The sequence below is a fragment of the Ursus maritimus genome, unplaced genomic scaffold, assembly GCF_017311325.1.
Source record: "Ursus maritimus isolate PB19 unplaced genomic scaffold, ASM1731132v1 scaffold_6, whole genome shotgun sequence".
Classification (NCBI taxonomy): Eukaryota; Metazoa; Chordata; class Mammalia; order Carnivora; family Ursidae; genus Ursus; species Ursus maritimus.
This window is the reverse complement of record NW_024426774.1, coordinates 33,411,412-33,434,357: the sequence shown is the minus strand read 5'-3', so window position 1 is coordinate 33,434,357 and position 22,946 is coordinate 33,411,412. Positions and strand designations below refer to the sequence as shown.

The 22,946-nt window shown below is 41.4% G+C and overlaps 1 protein-coding gene and 1 long non-coding RNA gene across 6 annotated transcripts in view; one reads left to right on the top strand and one right to left on the bottom strand.

Moving 5' to 3' along the window:
- Nucleotides 1-2,840: 2,840 nt before the first annotated feature.
- Nucleotides 2,841-22,946, bottom strand: part of EML4 (EMAP like 4) — a 152,328-nt gene continuing 132,222 nt past the window's right edge. For all 4 annotated transcript variants that reach the window (XM_008700190.2, XM_008700192.2, XM_040623146.1 and 1 more), the window contains 6 exons: nt 19,558-19,646; nt 18,105-18,202; nt 9,080-9,167; nt 8,560-8,658; nt 6,248-6,378; nt 2,841-5,569 (listed from right to left, as the gene is read on the bottom strand). In XM_008700190.2, the coding sequence (XP_008698412.1) occupies nt 5,096-5,569; nt 6,248-6,378; nt 8,560-8,658; nt 9,080-9,167; nt 18,105-18,202; nt 19,558-19,646 (979 nt within the window). In that variant the 3' untranslated portion in view covers nt 2,841-5,095. The remainder of the gene's footprint in view (nt 5,570-6,247; nt 6,379-8,559; nt 8,659-9,079; nt 9,168-18,104; nt 18,203-19,557; nt 19,647-22,946) is intronic.
- On the top strand, nt 5,567-8,265 carry LOC103671543. Of its 2 annotated transcripts, XR_570938.2 has the most exons (3): nt 5,567-5,642; nt 6,264-6,397; nt 7,548-8,265. It is a non-coding gene; the product is annotated as an uncharacterized LOC103671543 (long non-coding RNA). The 2 variants fall into 2 exon arrangements; XR_005832829.1 differs by having other exon boundaries at nt 6,264-8,265.

Genomic DNA, 22,946 nt, shown 5'->3' with positions numbered 1-22,946 from the left:
AAGTAAACTGCCAGGAGTTGAAACCTGCCTCTGGAGCCGATTCTGTGTAATCCCACTGAGCTGTGTAGCCATCAGCACCGCAATTATGCGCATTCATCTCGGTCGATGGGTGGCTCCCGAGGAAAATCTATTTTCAGGACATGTTTACATGGCCGAGGGAGAGGAGGTGCAAGATCAAAGCCCTCTGGCTGAGCACGGGGCTGGCAGGGCCTCCAGGCTTGCTTGTGGTGAGAAGTGTGGGATGGGGAATGAGGACAAAGTGGAGAGTGCTCTTGGCTAATGACAGAAAGAAGTTCTTCAGCGTAATGGAAATTGCTCAAAGGTTGGAAAACGAGGGAGCAGCGTCTCCACACAAACGGGTTTAAACTGAACATTAGGGACTGAGGACACATGTGCCTGGCTGTGGCTGAAGAAGCCGGGAAGAGCAGGCAGTTGCTGGCAGCAGGTGCCACAGGATGGTGTAAGGGCCTGGAAGCTTCTCGGCCCTCTGCTCTGGTTGCGGGGGTGGCAGGAGAGGGGACTTGTGCATGAGGACGGTCCCTTCAGCTTTGTGCCTCTGTTCAGAGCCCAGCGCGGCCTTTTTCAGGTCGAGTCGCTTTGTAGCTTTTCCTTACGCGGCTCTTCAGCACTTCAGCTCGTTTAACCTAGTTCATTCCTTGTAGTAGGCAGGACTGACCCCTCCGCGGTACTCTAGCAGTGGGGCACGGGGCAGCCGCAGGGACTCGAGGGGCAGGAGGACCTGGCCTCCAGTCTCGGCTCAGCCTCTTCCTAGTGGTGTGACCCGACTTCTCTGTTCCTCAAGTTGCCTTGTGCGTAAAATGGAGAGAGTCAAATTTAGGATTGCTGGAAGAACCGAACGAGTTAGCATACAGGAAGCTGGGTGACGTGAAGGACTAGCTCTTACTGTTGAACGGCAGCTGGGTGTGCGGGGGTGCCGTTTTAGCCGTGGAGTACTTGTGTTTTGTTTTCGCCCATCTCGTGTCTTTGTCCACATACAGTGTTACCAGTTTCTCTGCCAGATTTCTGGATTGGCTAAAGCAGAAAACAAAACCCAACAGAAATGTATTCAGTTCAGGAAGCCATGGTCTCTGGAGAATGTCACCCATGGACACAGAAATGAAACAGGCTGACATTTTCAGAGGAGTCAGTGACACTTTTTTTTTTCCGTTTGGGATTATTTCTCTTTATTCCTTTGCCTTCTTTATATTAGAGCATTGTTATTGTAGGGACTTATTAATGACCGTAGAGTAGAAATTCAGGTTTTCTTTGGAAAAGGTGAGCCGATTAGCAGAACATTTAACACGATCTGAGACCCTGTGAGGAGAGCAAGAACTGCCTCTTTACAAAGGGTTACATCTATTTTTTGGTAAAAAGGCCTGGAGACCTTTCCGTGGTCCTTGAGGACTGCAGTCCTGGGGTCCAGGCAGAGGCTCCTCCGGCAGCACCTGCTTCCGTGCTGGGGACAGAGGTGCAGTGTCACTGTGGGTGGCGTCTCGCCCCACCCCTCCTGGAATAGAGATGGAGGTGGACACAGGCCCTCTTGTTTCCCTAGCTCCTTTCCAGATTCTCCGTGAATATTTACCCTCATTTTTTCCTCCTTCCTCCCCATTTCTAAAGCAGGTCTTTCTCAGGGCACCTGGGTGGCTTAGTCAGTTACGCGTCCAGTTCTTGATTTCGGCTCAAGCATGATCTTTGGGTGCTGAGATCGGGCCCCATGTCGGGCTCTGCGCTGGGCAGGAAGCCTGCTTGAGATTCTGTCCCTTTCTCCCCTGTGGCACTCCTCCAGTCTTTCTCCTAGTATGGGTGGCAGAAGCATAAGCTTTGAAGTTACAAAACATGACATCCTGGCATGACCATTATCTAAGTAAAGGAACATGAGCCACTGGTTAACCCCCCCCCATCCCGTTGCCTACAGGGTAGCGCTCCCCCAGCACCACACGAAGGCCGGGGCTGTTGGAGGCGTGCTTGGCCACACAGGTGCTCCTCCGTTGGCTGCTCTTCTTGGCCCAGGTCCTCCCTAACTGCTCTTGAAGCCTGTCATCTTTGTCCTAAAAACATGTTCTTAAACTCACTCCCTTCATTTCAGTTCCAGCTTTAAGCTGGAAACCTAGTTCCTTCTAGAAGTTATACCAAACATATCGGTGTGTTTAAAATCGATTTCATCATTTCCCCTTTCTGGATCTTTTTTTATTGAGAGGAAAAATCACTTTGTCCATTGGGTTTGTTCTGACGCCTGTCAAGCCATTTTGTCTCTGAATTGGTAGAAGAGAAATTCCTGCCCCAGGGTAGCCTCTCAGGGGTTAGTGTAGGAGGGGCTGGGAACATATGTTCATAGTCACCAAGGATGAATAAGGTAACGATGAAAAAACCCCATCAATCATTTCCATGCTTTTAAAACTAAGCAATGTATGGAATGCTCCCAAACTGATTTTTCAGAAAGAAAAATTCGTAGCAGCCCATTTATGGTTGTGGCGCAGAGGCTGTGTCCCTATGCACCGCGGGAGAGACGGAGGAAGCCGGGCGTGCGGGGCCCTGCTGAGGGACAGGACCTCACAAAGGCGGACAGCGCGGAGGCAGCGACAGGAGTCGGTCAGGCAGGTAACCAGGATCGCCAGGATTATCCAATGTTAAACATTAGAGAAAAAGTGTAGACATGACATTAAAATGAAGCTATTCCCCTAGTAAGTGGAAGCACACATCAGAAGTCATTTCCTCGAACATTATGAGGTGGAGCTCATTCCGACCAGAACGGGGGGCTCCCCAGCGGCAGCCAGCTGATTGATAACTGGACAGTCGTGGAAACGAGCAGTATAAATGAAGTAAGAGTCAAAAACACCTGGAACATTTTGATCATTTTATTTTATAATCTTCAAAATTTTCTGCCATGAGACAGGAATGCATGATAGAAATGGCTCAACATCTTCACATGAAACACTTGGATTCATTTTCATTCACAAGTTTTTCTAAAAACATCTACAATTTCATAATCCCACCCACTTGCAACCATTATCACAGATTTAATTGACCATTAAACAGTAGTTGCCAGCGCTAGAGCCGGAACGCTTTCTGCGCGTTAGTAGTGTCTTTTGAAACTACCACCCAAGTATCACGATTATAAATCTCATTGTACACAGCAACCCCAAAGGTGACTGGTGTCCCCGCATAAACTCCCTGCTTATCATGGAGAGCTGTAGCGCCCAGGTACTTAGAGAAATGCTTTTTCTTCTGGAACTACTTGTTCATCTCAGTATTTTTCTCGCAGGGAATAGCACATGCTGCCCTGATGATTTAATTACACTGCTAACAGGCAAGTACATATGCCTGATAATTATGTATAGAACATACTGAAAAAAGATGATGGATTGCTTGGAAGCTATAGCTCTTCTTTTGAAGAGAACTACTTTGAGGTTTTTTTTGAACTGTAAACAAAAGGAAAGAGATATACATGGACATATACCTATACACATAGAGATATACACTGAGTATTTTCAATGTGGCGTATATCTTCCTATATAGATACACACGAACAGAGTGTCTACACTCACCCCTTCACACATACCCACACCCTTACATACAGCATGTGAATATAAATGTGAGTGTCCTTGGGAGTTCACTGGAGTTTGTACATTAATTACCAAATGATGATGAGATACCTGATTTGTATTACTCCTGAGAAGATACTAGAAGGGAATGACAGTTCTGATGCACTTTGGAATGGCACAATCACGTAAACACTTGCATACTTAAGACTTCTGAACTCATTCAAAGTTTCTAAACATGATCTAACAAAAAAAAATTCAGCAAGTTAAAAAATAAATCACAACAAAGTTTTTTTTATAATCAATGTATAAACAAACAAACATATAGGAAATGCGTATTTGTCAGTAATTATAGTAGGAAACGTACTTAAGAAAAACAGTCATCTGACAAAAAACTATCCAATGCATAATACATGCATTGCCCCAAATAGCAGAGGACAGCCACATCAGAACTGCAAGGCTTACAGCAACTCTACCAGAGAAAAATTACCATATATAGCAAGTCTGTTAAGTATGCAATTTATAAAAAAATTACTGTGACTGTTATTCATACTTATAAAAAAGAATTTGTAATTTTCAGAGTCTTATCCCTCAATATAATCTGTATAAAAATTAAACCAATGAATTTCAAGCACCAATTCAAACTTACTGTATATTTCTCCTGTTATCAAAGGAACAAATTATGAAGAAGGCTAAGCTAAAATTAGCCAAGTAATTCTTACAGTTTAGTTTTATAGGCATGCGGTTTTTCTTCTTCCATTCACTTGAATGCCAAACATTGAAAAATGTTTCGGCCAATAAAGGAATCCTTGGAGGAATCCATTATTTCTGAGTATTAATGGTTTAATATACATTAAAAGCTCTTTAACAAACCACTGCTTTCTTAGTTCTAAAACAGATTTGCACACAAGAAACGAAGGGACTGTTCCTCAGACGACCTAGAAAAGGCAGCACCAGACAGCGGACTAGCACATCTGGACATCTAGCGGTCGTGGAAGGGACCGGTGCTGGGACTCAAGGCAACGCCACTGCACGTGGCAATACTGAAGTTTTTAACTAAAAAATTTCCACTAGACATTTGAGGTGGGAGGATAGCTCAGTAAGACAGCATTGGGGGGTGGTGGTGGTGTTTTCTTCTGATTTTTCTGCGTCAGGGGAAAAAAAAAAAAAAAGCACAGTCTCAGCCAGTAGATGAGTAACAGTGTTTGTGATGCCTCGGGTTGTTCCTGAAGAAAACTTGTTCAGATTCTAAATCCATACAACTGCTGTTTTTTGTTTCCAGTATTTACATCATACCACTTACATACACGGTAATTTCTGAGAATGTTTCAGTCTTTCCTGCTATTGAAAGTTTGGTTAATTTTCAACACACACCAAACCGAACCTTCAGGTCGGCCGCACTTGAGAGACTGCAGGTAAGACTACTGAAAACATCGTGTGGAAACCCAGCTCTCCACCCAGAGTGATCTCCATCACTCCCCGGCCTGTTACCTGAACTCTGTCACAAGATCCCATGCAGCTGAAGGAGGAGAGAGAGTCTCACTGAAGTCCTGGTGTTAAGACAGGGGTGAGGGGTCTTGCTGGTCCTCACTAAGAGGGGCTTCACTCTGCTCCTTGCTTATCTCATTGGATGGCTCCTCATACATAGGCTCACCGAGGTCTTCACTGCCCCCTTCACTCTGCTCCTCGATGTGGTCCTCACTGGGCTCCATACTCTGTTCCAGGCTGTTCTCCAGAAGTGTGGGAGAATTGCTTATTCTGCTTTCTTCTTCAGCTGTCTCATTTAAGGGCTGGGAAGGAGGTGGTGTGGGAGTATCAGACTGCATGACACTTTCGATAGAAGAGATGGGGGCTTTGGTTAGAGTACCATCAGCTACACTCTCATTTGGAGGCAAAGATAACTTTTCTACAAGTTTCCACTGAATGATGCTCATGTCTTTTCCACCGGTTGAAATCAGGTGACTGTCATTGTGAGTAAAACTGACATTGGTGACATGGCTGCTGTGGGCACTGTACTTGTGACTGGGAGCCTGGAAGAAACAAATCAGACAGAAAATTAAACTCATTCTCTACCTGCCTGCTTACAGCAATGGAAGCGACTAGGTAAGGGAGATAATTCAAATCACAGCCGGAGTCAGCAAATCTGAGGAACGGAGCTAGCAGTAATTTCCTTTTAATACCTATTTCTATGGGAGAAACAAAACAGAGTAATTGGACATACACCCATACAGTCAGACCATGTATTTAAAAAAACAACGTAATAAATAGTCTCTTCTGGATGTCAGTTTTGTATACTTGTCAGAGCTTAGTAACTATTCTGCTGAGACGGCCAGGGGAGAGTGTACTAGGCAGGCAGGACTGGAGGTGATTTAGGAAATGACTCCAGGAGCTTTGTAATATTGATTGTATGTATAACAAAATATCTTCGTAGGTTCAGGAGACATTTAAATATCTGCTAAAAAAAAATTACTGATAAACCGACATGAATAAAACATTGCTGTCTCCTGTAACAGTCTTCTTCTTGACCTTAATGGTGAAGGAGTAAACGAGCAGTGCTGGCCTGGATGCTTATGGGTGGCGCTGGGCCCCCCGCCGGGCCCCACAGCTTCCCAGGCAGTGAGGAGTAACTCTACACATCTCATCATCCACACACAAATACCCCCAGACAAAAGGCCCTACAACACTAGTTTTTATTAAATTAATTTTACCTTTGCTTTGGAGCAGGGATACTGAAACAGATGAACTTTGCAAAAGTCATCAGCAACAGCGATCACCTTCCTGTTGTGGGATCGCACCAGTGCATTGATATCAGTCCCGTCGGATCCTTCTGGCCAGACGCCTTTGATATGGAAACACAGGTGTAGAAAAATTAGTCTAAAATATAACTGTGATGCCACATGGGTTTATTTTAGAATCTTATTTATTTTCATTTGTGTTCAAACTTCGCTGCCGACATTTCCCTTACAAATTTCTTAGTGGCTCAACACTTCAAAGGATGAAGTTTTACCCCAAATCTAATAAAATTCAGTGAAAATAGCCTCAAGATGGAAAATTTAAAGATACAAAAGTACTCACTAGTAACCAGCAGGTGGCGCTAACAAATAGTTTTGGCTTAATTCACCTCAGCAAATAAGCTCTTCCTTTTTAAAGTTTCTAGTTGGGAGGGGAAATTCTGTTATTTGTAGAGCAAGCTGCAGAAAAACAAAGCTACAGCTCTCGTTCTTCAAAGTAGACTCTGGGGAAGCTATGTAAAACGTACACACTCTTTGCTGTTCTCTTCAGGCAGGCACATCCAAGATTCTCTCTTACCTTAATGGAAATGCATAGGCCATCCACTAGTCTACCATGCTATCCCACAGAATTTTCATCGAACTATTATTTATGTCGAGGGATATAACAAATTTAATTATTCTGAATCATTATGAGGCACTGTGATCATGTTCAACGTAATTAGCACAAAACCCGATTAAGACCAGATGGAAATTATGGAATACAGAAGGGCTGAGATGCTAGCCTCCTGTGGTTCAGTGCTATTCCAGAGAACAAAGAAGTTTTTGGTAAATTCGCTAAAACAAGTCAAAACACTTTTTAACTGACCTCTCTTAAGTAAATATTACCGGCAGTTATTAGCTATTGTTTCAGTTTCACCCAGAATAATGAAATTGTATACGGGCGAGTCAGAGTTATTTTCTTTTTAATTTCTTCATAGCCCAGTACTCTCCTCCATCTCTATAGCAGTTGTGTTTAGCACAGGGACCTATAATGGATTATTTTTCTAATGTACACAGCATAGAGAACTGTTCTGATCTACGATCAGACTGGAGGAGAGAGCCCCACTGTCAGAAGGCAGAGATGTTGTTAAATGGAAAGTATTAATATTCTGGACACTGCTTTAAGTATTGATGTCCCCCCTCACATCCAAACTACTGAGTAGAACATCTCTTTTTAGTTCTTTGCAGACAAGGCTTTATTATCTTAACTTTTCCATTTGTCTTGTAACTTTTTCAGAAGGATATCCCCAGACTGGGAAAGGCTTAGAAAACTGCCACAGGAAAGACTGAGAAATATCTAAAACCTCAGATTAGGAATGATTCCCGAATTTTAAATAATGTCTACTGAAAATGCCTTTCTATTTCAACAAATGGTGCTGGGACACCTGGACATTCACATGTGAGAGCGTAAGAACTGCTGACAAGGATGTGGGAAACGGAACCCCCATACGTCACTGGTGGGAATATAAATGGTGCAGCCACTTTGGAAAACAGGCTGGCAGTTCTTCGAAAGGTTAAACACAGGGTTACCACTGGACTCTGGAATTCCACTCCTAGGTATATTTCAAGGGAAATGAAAACCTGTCTATACAAAAACTTGCACACGCTTGTGCCCAGCAGCATTATTTATACCTGTGGAAAAGCAGAAACCACCCCAGTGCCGGTCAGCTGATAGCGCTGGCACATGGTACGGCGTGGATGAGTCTTGAAAACCTTTTTACATGAAAGTCCAGAATAAGCAGGTTATTAGAGAAAGAAAGTAGATTAGTGGCTGGTGGGTGCAGAGGGAGGGAGGGGTGGGGAGTGACTGCTAATTGGGTAGGTGATTTATTAGGGTGATGAAAATGTTCTCAAATTAGTGATGATGGCCACACTACAGTTCTGAAACCACTGTGTTGTACTTTTTAAGTAGGTGAATTATGTAGTATGCTCAATAAAGCTATTTTTGAAATGCCTTTACAAATTAAAATACTTGTTTTCACTTGAAGGAAAAAAATGGGAAGGCAGTCTGCTATTATGTATATTTCTTTCAAGTGTCGTTCGTACTTACTGAGGACCAAAAATCTGCTGGATTCTGCAGAGAACTTCACATTGGTTCGATCCTAATACACTTAATTTCTCTGAATCTGGCATTAATAGTGATAGCACTGAAGAACACATGCAGACTCTCTTTCATTTAGAAATTTAAACAAGTAATTATTGTAAGAACCCCACAAACCATCTTTTCCCATCAGGTGTCATGTTCTTACCAAAGACTTGAAAGCCTAGTACGCAGGTATATGTTGTCCAATCGGTGTCCTTACAATCTGATCGATTCCTGATTAGTTTGCAGCCACTTGGAATGTCCCCTTTAAATTTAGAAACAGGAAGTATAATCATAGTGCCTGTGTACAAATGTATTTTAAAGTGTATCTTGATTCAGACTAGCCATGTTTACTTGTATTTATAATCCATACACTGAAAAATGTTAAGACACATTTAAAAAGGAAAACCAAGTGTTCCTTTTAACATTAACTACAAAGCCATATTAGAGCAGCAATCTCCCTGAGTAATTTCTTAGGACGACATGTCCACATACATAAGTTAATTCGTTACTTTCTTGGGGAAGTGAACCACATTTGCGATTCTCATTCCTTAGCTCAGAGTAACACATGTTTTGTCAAGTCAGAGAGGCAGCCTGCGCTCTCTGCACAACTCAGATTCTGCACAGCCTGTTCACCCACGCCCCTGACCCACGCGTCTCAGCGGCATGTGATCGTTCATACTTACAGTACAATATCTCATAGTCTCCTGAGTTAGACATTATATACTTGTTGTCTGGGGACCAGTCAAGGTGTGTGATATAGCTGGAATGTCCCTAGGGAACAAGAGATCAACTATTAGAAAGCACTTAGCGTTTTGAATAATAAATAGTAGCCAATAGGTTTTCTGAATGGCCATTCATCTGGAATTCCTAATGTATACAGAGGAGTATCACAGCCTCTAGAACGGACCAGGGCTCACAGGTCTTTAGTTTTTTTTCACCCTATCTTGCCGGGAACCAAAGATGCAGGTATGCAAAGATGCCAAGTTATACATGAAGAGTTCTAGAAGAACTCTGGAACGGGGTGGGGGGAGGGGCGCCTTGGTGGCTCAGTAGGTTAAGCATCTTGACTCTTGATTTTGGCTCAGGTCATGATCTCAGAGTCACGGGACTGAGCCCTCCATCGGGCTCTGTGCTCAGCTCCCTCTACCTCTGTTCCTCCCCCTGCTCTCGTGTTCTCTCTCTGAAATAAATAAAATCTTAAAACAAAAACAAAACAATTCTGGAACGAAAGAGAGCTCACCACAGTGGAAACATTAAGCACCTGGAACTTGGGAGTATCCTGCTGGTCTGTCCACCTAGACAGCAGCAACAAGCACCTACCACCTGTGTCAGACTTCCACGGAAGAGGAGTCTCATAGACTTGTGCCTTTAGGACACCTCACAGATCACCTACCCTCGGGCCTTTTTTCAAGTCACTGGTGTCTCCTTTAGAGGGACTTCGTTTTCGAGAATGAAGTAAGGGTTTGGGGCTGGTCACAGAGAGTAGTTTTCCTGGGCTGCTGCTTAGCATCCAGGGTCTACCCCAGAGGCTGGGAAATACGGCACAGATACATGTGCACGTGGAGGTCTCCTAGAAAAACTCTTCTCTCCAAAGAATATTTCTGGGGAAAAGTCCCCCAACATGTACTCCGTCAGAGCAGCTGAATCCAGTATGACCACTTAAACAGGAGACATGATCTTTTTCTGCTCTAGTTTTTACTAACACTGTGGGAATTAAGACAAAAAACTAAATGCTGTATTTTGTTGCCTTTCTATGTAAGCATCTGATAATTTCTAAGATAAATCACACGTGGGGCGCCTGGGTGGCTCAGTCGTTAAGCGTCTGCCTTCGGCTCAGGGCGTGATCCCAGGGTCCTGGGATTGAGCCCCGCATCGGGCATTGGGCTCCTCTGCCGGGAGCCTGCTTCTTCCTCTCCCACTCCCCCTGCTTGTGTTCCCTCTCTCGCTGCCCCTCTCTCTGTCAAATAAATAAAATAAAATAAAAAAAATATCGCAGAGGTCTTAATGTGCACAATGAGACTCAAAGGCACTTTTATCTCCTACAGTCTGTGGTAAGGCATACTTAATTTCTATTTACTTTCCGATATACTAGTTTACTGCACACATTTTTTTAATTAAAAAATTCAAAGTACCTTAGGTGCAGTTTTTAATGATCCACACAAAGTATTCTAATTATTCCATTACCCTTCTGAAGTCTAACGACACCTCTCTGGAGCTATAATCTCCCCCACAGTGCTGTATGGCAAATATATTTATACATTTAAATACATTTAAATGCTGTGAATTTGAGAACTGTGAAGCTCCTGAAATCACCAGAGATTAGGAGGTACACTGGAAAACAGGTTGGGAATCACTTGCTAGGCACAATGGAGACCTACCAACTTCACAAGAAATCGAGTTTCAAAGCCAGAAAGACACATATGGGTTACTGGATATTTTCTGAATCTGGCAGGAGGATAAGGTTCACACAAATCCTTTTCATGGTACACATGAGTCTGATGATGCCTGGCTCTGGCGTTAGAAGCCATGCCTCTCAGATAAGAAAACTGCTGGCTACATGCATGAGGATTTTACCAGATTAATCAGGCAAAGTGCAGTCCTCCAAGAAGCATTCACACTAATGGAGAAATATTTAAAAATATCATCTGGGACTCTGAAAAGGCTTTAATAACATTATTTAGAAGAGCATTAAAAGCACTGTGTGTATACGTAATACTCCTGTAGTTCCATCTGTATTGGACACAGAACATATTTAGAAGGTAAATCAGTTATCAAGTATTCTCAAAAAGGACTCCTGAGTAGCAAAAGTACCCAATATAGGAAAGACCTTGGGGAAGTTACCAATTCATACCGGAAAAACGAAGTATTTTTTCCCTGGTATGGATTCCAATAAATAAGCAAACGAAAGATTAACTATTTGGGGTCTATCATGTTACCTTCCCAGACACCACCCTGGAGTGTCCTTGCCCTGCCCAACTCACAGGCTATGGAGCCTCAAACTCCACCCCAAGGGCACAGAGACAATTGGGAGCAAAATCTAGTATACTTCCTTGAAAAGAAACAGTAAAGTACTCTAAGTTGGCACTTTCATTACTGTTTTTATTAAATAATCTTAGTAATAATCACAAGTGATGGAGCCCAAAAATTTTACTCTGAAAAAAGTATTTTAGCTAAATCTTTGTCAACTGGAGGATCATCTACATCAGGGGTTCGCAACCCTGATTATATATTAAAATTACATGAGGAGTTTTTTTAAACAAGTGCCAAGGCCTGGAGTTAGGGATCTAACCTTTTCCCGAAGTAGGTATTCGGGAGTGACCCCCCATCTAGAGCAGTGCTGGAAAACGCAGGTAGAGAACAGTCCACTCGTACTCTACTGATTTGAAATACTTGTTATTATCTAGTAGATTTCCATATAAACAGATCTGTTTCTGGACTCCTCTGTCCAGTCAGTCTGTCTGCCTATCTCTAGCCAACTGTGATAGTTTTGTGGGATGTGGAAAATTTCAGATGAACTTTAGAACCATTTTATCAACGTTGAAAATTTAAGACTGCATCAAATTTAGAGAGGAATTTGTAGAGAACAGATATTTTTATCAAGTCTTTAGATTTAGAAACACATTATGTCTCTTATTTTTTCAGTTTTTTTCCCCCAGCCATGATTCCTGTGATTTGCTAGGTCTAGTCTCAAAACATCTAGTTTCTGTTGCTATTGAGAACAGGATTCCCTCCCCCATCACATTTCTTTTTTTAATTAATTATTTGAGAGCGAGAGCAAGCGCAGAAGCAGGGGGAGGGCGAGGCAGAGGGAGAAGCAGGTTCCCCACTGAGCAGGGAGCCAGACTCGGGGCTTCCCCTCGATTCCAGGACCCTAAGATCATGACCAAGGGGAAGGCAGATGCTTAACCCACTGAGGCATCCAGGCCCACCCCTCACCCCCCAGCCAATCATGTTTCTGATGTGCTCTTGCTGGTTCAAGGGAAAGCTATTCTTAAAAAAAAAAAAACATATATATATATGTTTTTTTATTTAAGTAATCTCTACACGCCATGTGGGGCCTTGAACTCAACAACCCAGAGGTCAAGAGTTGCATGCTCTTCCAACTGAGCCAGCCAGGTGCCCCGAGGGAAAGCTATTCTTCAGAGTACTGCATAGCTGCCTTTATTTATTTTATTTTATCTATTCTATTCTATTCTATTCTATTCTATTTTATTTAACAGAGACAGCCAGCGAGAGAGGGAACACAAGCAGGGAGAGTGGGAGAGGAAGAAGCAGGCTCCCAGCGGAGGAGCCTGATGTGGGACTCGATCCCAGAACGCTGGGATCACGCCCTGAGCCGAAGGCAGACGCTTAACGACTGTGCAACCCAGGCGCCCCCCATAGCTGCCTATTCAATCCACATTCCGCCCCCTTCTGTTAAATGCCCGGCTGAAACACCGGTTTCCCAATCTCTTCTGCAGCTAGAGGTGGCAGAAATCACTGAGTGGGGCTTCCAGGGAAACTTCAAGAGAACAGACTGAGAAGGAGCAGTACCTTTCCCCTTGGTCCGATCCTTTCCTCCTGGAACTAGGATCTGATGACCAGAGAATGACAATATAAAGAAAGAAACATTTTGAGTCCCTGGTGACTTCTGCTTAAATGCGAACACATCCCTCATTTTTTATAAGTCACCAGGTACTGCGTATATCCTGTTATAGTAACCCTGAATCCTATGCCTTACTGAAATACTGGATTAGTTTTATGGATTAGTTTCTTGGAGAATTTCTAAGCAGACAGTTTAAGACTTTTTTATTCTCTTTTTGATGTATATTTTCAATTACCAAAATCCTGGCAAAAACAACTTTTACCAGCACTTCTTTCCGATCCTAACAGACTCTGTAACAGTACCTGACTCCCTCCAACTTCAATATACTTCATTTCCTGTGCCACCATCTCAGAGCAGCAGTGTTAAAAGGAACACAGGAATTTGAGTCAAACAGAAAGCCAGTATGCTGGGACTCAGGTGTAGAATAAAATCATCTTAATCCTACTGCAAGTAGAGTAGAAACGTTAGGTCAATCAGAACACTTAAACTCTTTCAAGGAAAATACACAATTATCCATAATTAGAAAACTCTTCTTCAACTTTCGCAGATTTGTAATAAATGCTGAAAAACACTCCTAAGTACAGCCCAGGGCTCATCTAGTTCCTGAGAACAATGCTGCTGCTGCTGCTGGCACCCGACACCGAGCAGAGAACGTTCTACGCACAGGGCGTACGCGGTCAACTCTCCATCTCCCAGCAGCCTGTGTGAGGACGCCCACTTAGCAGATGAGCAAGTCCAGGAGGCAGAGAGAGCTTACATAACTTTTCTGAGGTCACATAATAAAGAACCGGTGGAGCCAGAGTTTAAGCCCAGGTCAGAGCACAGCACTGAAATCATGCTGATCTTTTTACTCATTTCTCTAACACTGAAGATGAGCAGAAAGTTATTTCAAAGCAGCGTTTTAAGAAAAGGAATTTACAAGTAACTAAGGACTTTTTCAGTACATTTTCAAAATAGCACAGGAAAAGCTGAGGTAAAGAAACACTGTATGGAAAGCGAGACTACAAAACTTCACAATCCTCAACTCATGTTACTCAAGGATATTTCAGATAACCAACTGGTAGTCTTCAAATTCGTTTTAGCTATAAAATCTTACATATTAAATCTTACAAGAGAAGCCCAATATGCAAAGCAAAGAAAACCGTACCCATACCAGCCCAGCCCAGCCCCAACCTCAGGGATTTGCAGGAGACAAGTTAAAAAGAGCTCCTGAATCCAAAGCCTTTTCAAGGAACTTTCCTATAGCAGCAGTTACAGTATCAAACTGCTTGGAAGTGCCTGCGTGGCTCAGTCAGTCAGGCGTGGACTCTGGGTCATGATCTCTGTCATGGGATCAACCCCACTCTACGCTCAGCATGGAGTCCACGTGAGATTCTCCCCCCCTCTGCCCGCGCCCCCCTCCCCGCCCCACTGACTGCACGCATGTGCACGCAGGCTCGCGCTCTCAAAAATAAGAAATCAAACTGCTTACAACATAGTCAATACATGATACAACCATGACCCCCTGAATCCTACAGTTTAATCAAACCACTTTTTCTAATGGGTACTAAACACTAAGAAGATGGATGTTTTCGTGCGAAGTAGAAGAAAAAAGGTTATTCTGAATTAGATGGTCTAATTGAGAGGCAGAAAATGCCACAGATCCGGTAAAGGAGGCTTGGGGCGTGTGCTGGAGGGAATGCGGAGAGCCCCCGGGCAGCCGGAAGACAGTGTGCTCCCAGCGGCAAACGTGGGAAGTGAGAGGGCAGAGACAGGTCACAGACGAGAAAGTCAAAGGCTGTCACAGACAAACATCATAGAGGGATGACTCCATTCTCTCTTCCTCTCCATCCCTCAGCCTGCCCAGAGAGGTCAGGCTCATGAGGAACAGATTACTTCTTGGAAGATCACTGGGGTTCCTTCAAAGAGAAGTCTGGGACCAGCCGTGTGTAGTAAACACACTTGGGGTGTTTGAGGCTGCTCCCTAACAGCAAGTCAATTCAATGAATGGAAGAGCCAGTTCTGTGTGTTTATGGAAAGTGCAGTGAAGTTCCCCAGGAACCTCTGAGAGTTAAACTTTACAATCAACATAGAATAAGTCAAAGCAGAAAACGGCCAAGAAACAAGAGTCATCATAGGTGCAAGCCCAGCAAGGACAGAGTACAACCTGACTGCATGTATGAATCTGTCCCAGGAAAGTGTTATTTAGGTGGGTGGTCAGCAATGAGTCCAGAGGCAAATGTGGATAGTTCCCACCTAATGTCTAGGGTAGAGGGACCAGTTCCAGTGGCAGCTACGGACCTGCTTGGGGATGCAGGTGCCAAGCTTGCTCACCTCCTGATTATGCTCTGGTTTCGCATGCATATTTCTGCCGGAAGGGAAGTACTGGCTGGAAGATGGGCATGTCCTGTCCCCTTGGCATTTATATACCTTACTTTAAATGAATAAGCTAGCATTCTGATTCTAAGCTGGTTTCCTGAGGCTTGCTTATAGAGAGAAAACCTTAATGGCCAGAAGAAAGTAGGCTTCAGTCCCTTACCAGTTACAGGTTTTAGAAACTGGTATTTTATAAAACAGCTTTGGAGAACTTGCATGATGTAAGTCCATGTCTCTAAAATGGAACTTGTTTTGTTTCTTAGCTTATGACTGAGCAAGGCCTTGGCCTGTAACAACCTTGTCAAGCATGCCACTGATGAGGCATGCGAGCTGCCCTCTACCAGGAAGTGCTCGTTTGTGTTCTTGGGTACCAGTCATCTTCTCAACTGACGTTTGCACATAAAACGATGCCACGAAGAGGGACAGGCTCCAACTGCTTGGTTAATTTAATAAAGGGACATTCTCTAAAGTTCTAAATATGCTTCTGCAGCTATGGTGGTTACTTAAATATTGACTAGTACTAGGAAAATATTGGAAATAAAATAGAAAACAGCATTTGTATTTGCAACTCTGAGAATAGTTCCTAATCTTTACAACAATCCTATATAGTAGGAACTGTTATAATGTCCAATTTTAAGATAATAAAATTAAAACTCAAAGAAGTTAATTAACTTGCCTAAAGTCTCAATCTAGTAAGCAGCAAAACCAGCATTAGCGCCGTTCTGTCTGTCCTCTACCCTAGCAGACAACAGATAAAAGCAGTTAACATGAAACTGTAAGACCAGCTGGTGGAAGCAGACAGCAAGGAGAAGTGACAGCTGGAAGCGAAGCACAGAACATTAGATAATTAGAAAAGCAGAGTAGCTGAGCCTTTCATTATAGTCTCAAACAGTACTATCAACTTTAACAGTTCCTAAGGATATCTCAAAATAATACTTCCAAATGCTTTAAAGATAAAAGCTGCCTAACTGGAGAAGGCCAAGTCTCAGGCAATTGATAAGCTTGCCATTTCGCAACACTTCCAAGGTCATTCTCATTATCCGGTGTCACACACTGCTGTTTCCTTTTTGGACCAGGTGTACTGTAAGAGCACAGGACAGTGAGATACATACTGAAAAATCGGAGGCATTAACGTTACACTGGAAAGCCTGCTCTACTAAGAGAAGAGGGTTCAGGCCCTGGATTTGCCACCACAAGGTGTGACCAAGGACAAGTCCTTTATCTTGTCGGAAAGTCAGTCTCCAATCAGTAAAATAAGAGCTGAGCCAAGTGTGTGCTACAGGGCTACCTGTAAAATTTTATAGGATTCCACAAGATTGAATTGTAATTGACATACTGTGTTTATTAAGGCATGAACTTTTTTAAAAGGCTGAGGTAAAAAATTAAGAAAAACTTGGTGCCTGGTAGGTAAACTTTAGTAACCTGAAAATTCCTTTCAGTGGAACATTTCATTTGCTCGTGTGGTTACAGCAATGAGGCATTACTGTACTATTCCATATCACAAATATTATGGTAATAAATTGATTAAAAGAGATTTCAATAAATTAATGGGTAATGATTCATAATTGTTATCAAGGCAAAAAAATTATTTTGGATAAATTCTAAAAGTTTGATGTTGCTTGTAGATCAGTTTATAGGCTGGTTTTAGCCTATGGTACAAAATACATGTGTGCACGCACACGAAGTAAATCAACAAGTCTCTTCTTTGAATAGTACATGGCCTGGGTTTTGCTTATGGATATGCTTCTAAAAACTAATTCTTTTATTTATCCCCCCTAAAACTATTTTGTGATCTGTGCTGCCACTACCCACCAATTCATCAAGTAATTTTCTAATCCTTTCCTGATGTACACACCAAGTTACCTCATTTTCTATAAAAATAATTGTTAACACAAACATTGAATACCTATTATTTGCCAAGCACCGAAGTATTTTATACACATTAATTTATTTTAATCCAGTGAAGTAGAAACTGCTGTTATCTTCACTTTATAGATGAGACAACTGAAACAGAGACTTAAAGGTCACACTAGCTTGTAAGTGGTGAAATAAGAATTCGAATCCAGGCAGTCTGATCCCAAGTCGGTGCTCTGAACCACTATGCTACATTGCCTGCCTTTCTTGTCCTGCCCTAAGCTCAGATGTATACTTTTTGAGGACAAGGAATAAATCTTACATATATTCCTGGTGTCCAGAACATTTCTCAAGTTAGCAGAATGCCTGCCATAAGGTAGGTACTCAGAAAGGCTACAGAAGTGAATCAAGTCTACCTTACAATGATAACAAAGTCAATCAGAACAACAAATTAAAGGAAATATGCTTCTGTTAACTCTCTTAATGCAGACTGATCTCCATATAAATTATTTTACTTTTAGCGGTAAAAGAGGTGATACAGGAAATTGCAGAGTGTTGGGGGTGGACAGGAATGTGGGACACTGGGATTAAAAGTGAGATACCCTTTCATTTCTGACTCACTCCATTTTCAAAAAGTGTTATTCTAAGGGTTTCCTATGGAAACAGATTTTATTTAAGAAACTGCCTTAAATCTAGTCAGAAACATATTAAACTCCCATCAAAAGAAGAAACATTTCTAAAGTACACAGGGAACTGCAATAGTCTGCTGTTAAGTAATCTGTTTTCAAAGAGATTAAAGTTTAAAGGAGTTAAGGATAGAAAACAATGGATACATCAATGTAAAAATTTAACTTACCACAAATAAAAATTTCCAACAATTTTACAGCTTAACTTATTTTACTTCAACTACTTACAGTGCACTTTCCATGTCTGCTATATTTTCTTCCATTTTCTGAGACTACATAGAGGTAAATAAAGTTGTCATGAGATCCTACGGCCAGGAGGGTGCCATCTAGAATGAGACAGGAAAAAGTGTTAACTAGAGAAATAATCTGACAGATCTGCTGCTATTTTATTGGACCTGTACTAAATGAATGCTATTTTACAAATGTTGTTAAATCTCACTAATTTAACTGTTATTTGGTATTTGATGAATGAATCCTTCCATCACTAAGCACACCTGAAAAACATGGCCATCTAGTGCAGTCATTTCTTGGAGAAACTCACAGGTCTTGGACTCGAGGCTCATCCCCTTCTAGTTAGCTACAAACTGGTTCCAGGGAAGTTAACCTGCTCTTATGGGTCTAAGTACACAGTACTCCTAAGCTGAGTGTTCAATTGCTCATTTCAGCTGAGCACATACAACCTCTCCAACTCGGGAAGGGACTATGTTCTCTTCTTTTATGGTCTCTCTCCTATTGTTCTTACCAGGTAACAGATGGTTGATAAAGTCCAACTGATCTTTGGATTTTAATTGCTATGTTTGTAGTAATTTGCTAGTACAGCACTAAAAAAAGCCAAGCCAAACAGAAAACCTTTTCTGCTTTAAGATAACTTGCCAGGCTTATAGCCTGAGCAAATACTCTTCCTTCCATGTTCGACTCAGAGAATAGTATTCTGTGCTTCCTTTTAAACAACTTAGAAGCAATCAAAAAGATACTTGGATTCCACACTGATTCAACAACTACTGCAACATATGTTCAAATATAAGCAAATGTCACTCATACCAACTCCAGGGAAGAATGATATGAATCAAAACCATATTAAAAATGGGAAAAGGGAATGGGAATATTATGGAAACATAATTAACATTTTGAATAAAGTATAAAGAATTATTCAAAGAAGGCTAAATGAATTTATCAAATTTTTATGAGTTGCTGAGTATTTTATCTAATTAACAAAACCATCCATTACTATGTAGCCAGTAATGCAACTAGATTTTAAAAAACTTGAACAGCCTATAATAGTGTGTATTTTGAATATTACTATATTTTATATTTTCTTACATATAAAAAAAGATTGCTAAATAGATGTAACATTCAGCCTAAAACCTATTCAAAATTCTAAGTGTGTGTAATTCTCCCCAAAATGGGATTTGATTGTACTGTATTCTGCTTTCAATTGCAAATGCAGTTGTAACAGTTCATTCTAAATTTCTTTGATGATTTAGAATGTTGTTTAACTTTAGAAGATCTTCTGCAGTTTCCTGCAACAGAATTTAATCTGATGCTGGGGGAAACATACTCAATAGTTAACAAGTTTAGAGAGTAAAGAAAAAAGTAGTCAGCTTTAGTGGAAGTAAAAATATAAAAATATGCAATGACAGAGAAATGCTGCGAATGCCAGGATGGGGGTAAATACACCTACCTACTGAGTAGCGCATCACAGAGAGCTGTTCATTCCCATCTGTGTGGATAGAAACTAGATCTCTGGTTTCTGCATCCAGAACAAACCACCTGTTAAGAAGTAAAAATCTAAATTTTCTTCATATAGTAGCACTTAAAGAAAAAAAGATTGCTTACTTTTTCTCTTTTAAAAAATTTCAACAAATTTTAACAATGCCCTTAAATATGACACGTTTCCATCATCCACTGAATAATAAATTCGTTTTACAAAATGCTGCTAAATACAATATAAATATATGGGCCAGGCATGTTCTCATTTCTGTTTAGGTATTCACTCAATGCCAACTGGGTCTCTTTGCTAGGTAACATCTAAACAGAACGTTAAGATGACAGGATCAGTGTTCTTGAAGATTAAACTAGAGATGGGGGAAAAGAAACAAGCTAATTGAAACAAAGGACAATTAAGGGACAATCTCAGTGATGGTGACCATATACAATAGAAGGGAAATGAACAAAAGACGACACGGAAAAACCTTTAGAAAAGACGTAGGACAGTTTGAGCTGAACACTGAGGGAAAGAGGTACAGATGGTTCAGTGGCAGGAGGAATGACAGCTGCACAGCTACGGAGGTGGGAAGGAGCACAGACAGTATGAAGGTGGGCGGCGAAGGTGGAGGGCCGTTCATTTAGTGCGATTTCAAAGGAACCAGCAGGGGGCGCTCTGACTCTCCAATACCTCCGCACGTGCACAAAGCTCTGAATTCTTTCAAAGATAGTTTCTTGTTCACATTTACAGGAAAAGTCAAAATGTAAAAGCCTTTTGAGAGGCAAAATAATGGTTAAATTCAACTATATAATAAATAACTTATCAAATCTTTTTATAAGAGCACTTGAAAGGACACCTGGGTGGCACAGCTGGTTAAGCCTTGGACTCCTGGTTTCGGTTCAGGTCCTAATCTCAGGGTTGTGAGATGGAACCCCGCACTGGGTTCCCTGCTCAGTGTGGAGTTTGCTTAAGACTCTCTCTCCCTCTCCCCTTGCCCCCCACCGCCACCACGCTCACTCGTTCTAAAATAAATAAATGTTAAAAAAAAAAAAGGGGGCACTCGAAGGGAAGGATGTGCTTCAGAAAAGCATGGCAAAATACGAGGTATAAAGCAAAGACTGGCAACTGAGGACAGACAACTAGATACTGGATAAGTGAGAGGAAGGCAGGTTATAAACAGCATACACAGCTGCTTGGAGGAGTTGAGCTGGGCATGGCCTGGCTCAGATCAGTCACTAAATAAACATTTGGAGAATGAATAAACAAATATGAAATAAGTCTTGAACATGACAAAAGCCAAGTTTTAGGAAGAATTATTTAATAGTGTAGTGTGTAGGAAGAAATGTTCTGTGTGGAGAGAACGAGACAAGACTAGCAACTTTTGTTTTTAAGATGGGAAAAAATCCACCACTCAAATAAGCCAATATAGAAATCATAATGACAGTTCCTTGTAATTTTGAAGCTTTAAAACTAATACCAGGAAAGAGACTATTTCCCCTTCAGATTAAAAGAAATACTATTTAGAAGAGAGAAAATGGCATGAAAGAATTAAAAAGAAAAGTTTAGTGATGTTGCTTAACATGCCTTAGTGCGTGCAAGGTAGAAGACGAAAGACTAAAGGGGCCAACTCTTACTACCTATCAGTGAAATCCCTCTCGAGTTAAAAACTTTCATGAGGGAATTTTAGTAACTTGTGAGCTATGGGTTGAAACTTCTAGGTAGCTAGCCTAATTCATAAATTCTCTGTTGGTAAGAGAAATGGCTTCTACCTGTGAATACCTGAGTTAAGGCCAATAGTAGGGAACTGGCACTCTGAAGCTCCACGCCGCGTGCTTAGTGGTCATTTCCACTTCAAAAGGTGTATTACTTCACCGCAACTGGACAGTACCCATAGATTATAGGTTTCTTCTGAGCATGTAATTTATTAATTGATTTTTATGGCTACAATTGTGAAACTCCTCTGAGCCAAGAAATGCCAAAGCTGCTGCCAAGTGAACTGCCTTTTCTTTTCTTTTTTTTTTTTTTTTCTAAAGATTTTATTTATTTATTTGACAGAGATAGAGACAGCCAGCGAGAGAGCAAACACAAGCAGGGGGAGTAGGAGAGGAAGAAGCAGGCTCACAGCGGAGGAGCCTGACGTGGGGCTCGATCCCATAACGCCGGGATCACGCCCTGAGCCGAAGGCAGACGCTTAACCGCTGTGCCACCCAGGCGCCCCTGAACTGCCTTTTCAGAATAAGGGTACAAAATATTCCAACCCAGACTGCTCAGACAGACCTAAAGAACAATGACCAGCGTCACTCTGTAGGTATCAGATTTCAAGTTTTTAATGAGTTTATGGAAACTCTATTATCTTAGGCATTTGAAAAATTACCATTTTTTATCTGGAGAGCCCCAACTACTGTTCCCTCTAACCCCAGACTACTGTTTCCAAGTCAATTTAATCTTCTTAGGAAAATTACAAATAATTTTCTCTTTTTGGAAATTCCCTTAAAAAGTAGTAAACAAAACAAAACCCACAACAAACCCCAGAATGTCTGCTGGTGTAACATGAAGAAACCTAAAACTCTGAATTGTTGACTGATTAGAGATGGCAGCTATCCAAAAAAAACAAAAACAAAAACAAAAACACAAACCAACCCCTCCAAAAAACAAACCTGCCTACTTTTTCTATTTCTTTAATTACATATCAGAGGTTAATTATCCAACTTTAATCAAGTAATTTTTAGTTAATAATTCAATAACTTTGTTATAAAAAGTATCTAACTTCCATACAGACCCCAGCAATAATTTTAAAGTTCCCACCCTTTCCATTCCATGAATTATGTTCTACCTTCAGAAAAGACTTTTGGGCTCAGGACCTCTGTCTCTAACAAATGTATGGAGAAGACAACAAATCCTCTAGCAAAGGGAATTTTCAAGAAATAAATATTTAAGTTTCACGGGGTTGAACCGTATTCTTATTTCAGTCCAGAGTATATACATTGGAACCAAGCTTCTGCTTTAAGATAATCTGGAATCATCAGGCTTTATATGGCCTAAAGGACCCAATGCATCCTTCTAAATGTAATCGCTCAGTATCACAGAGGGGAACTCTTTGGTGATATATTTAAATTACTCTGACTTGTGGGTCAAATACCAAAGCGTAGTACCATCATTTATCTTGACTTTCTAAAAAGACACTATATTGATTTCTTTAGTGGCAAGGAAAGAATCAAAATTTTAGAGATGGAAAGTATCACATTCTGAAGTCCCTAAATGAATATATATATATATATATGTTTATGAGTTAAAAAATATTCATCATAATATAAAGTGTGTCCTCTGGATGGCAGGTTTGTAACCCCCCAACCTGCCCTGCGCCA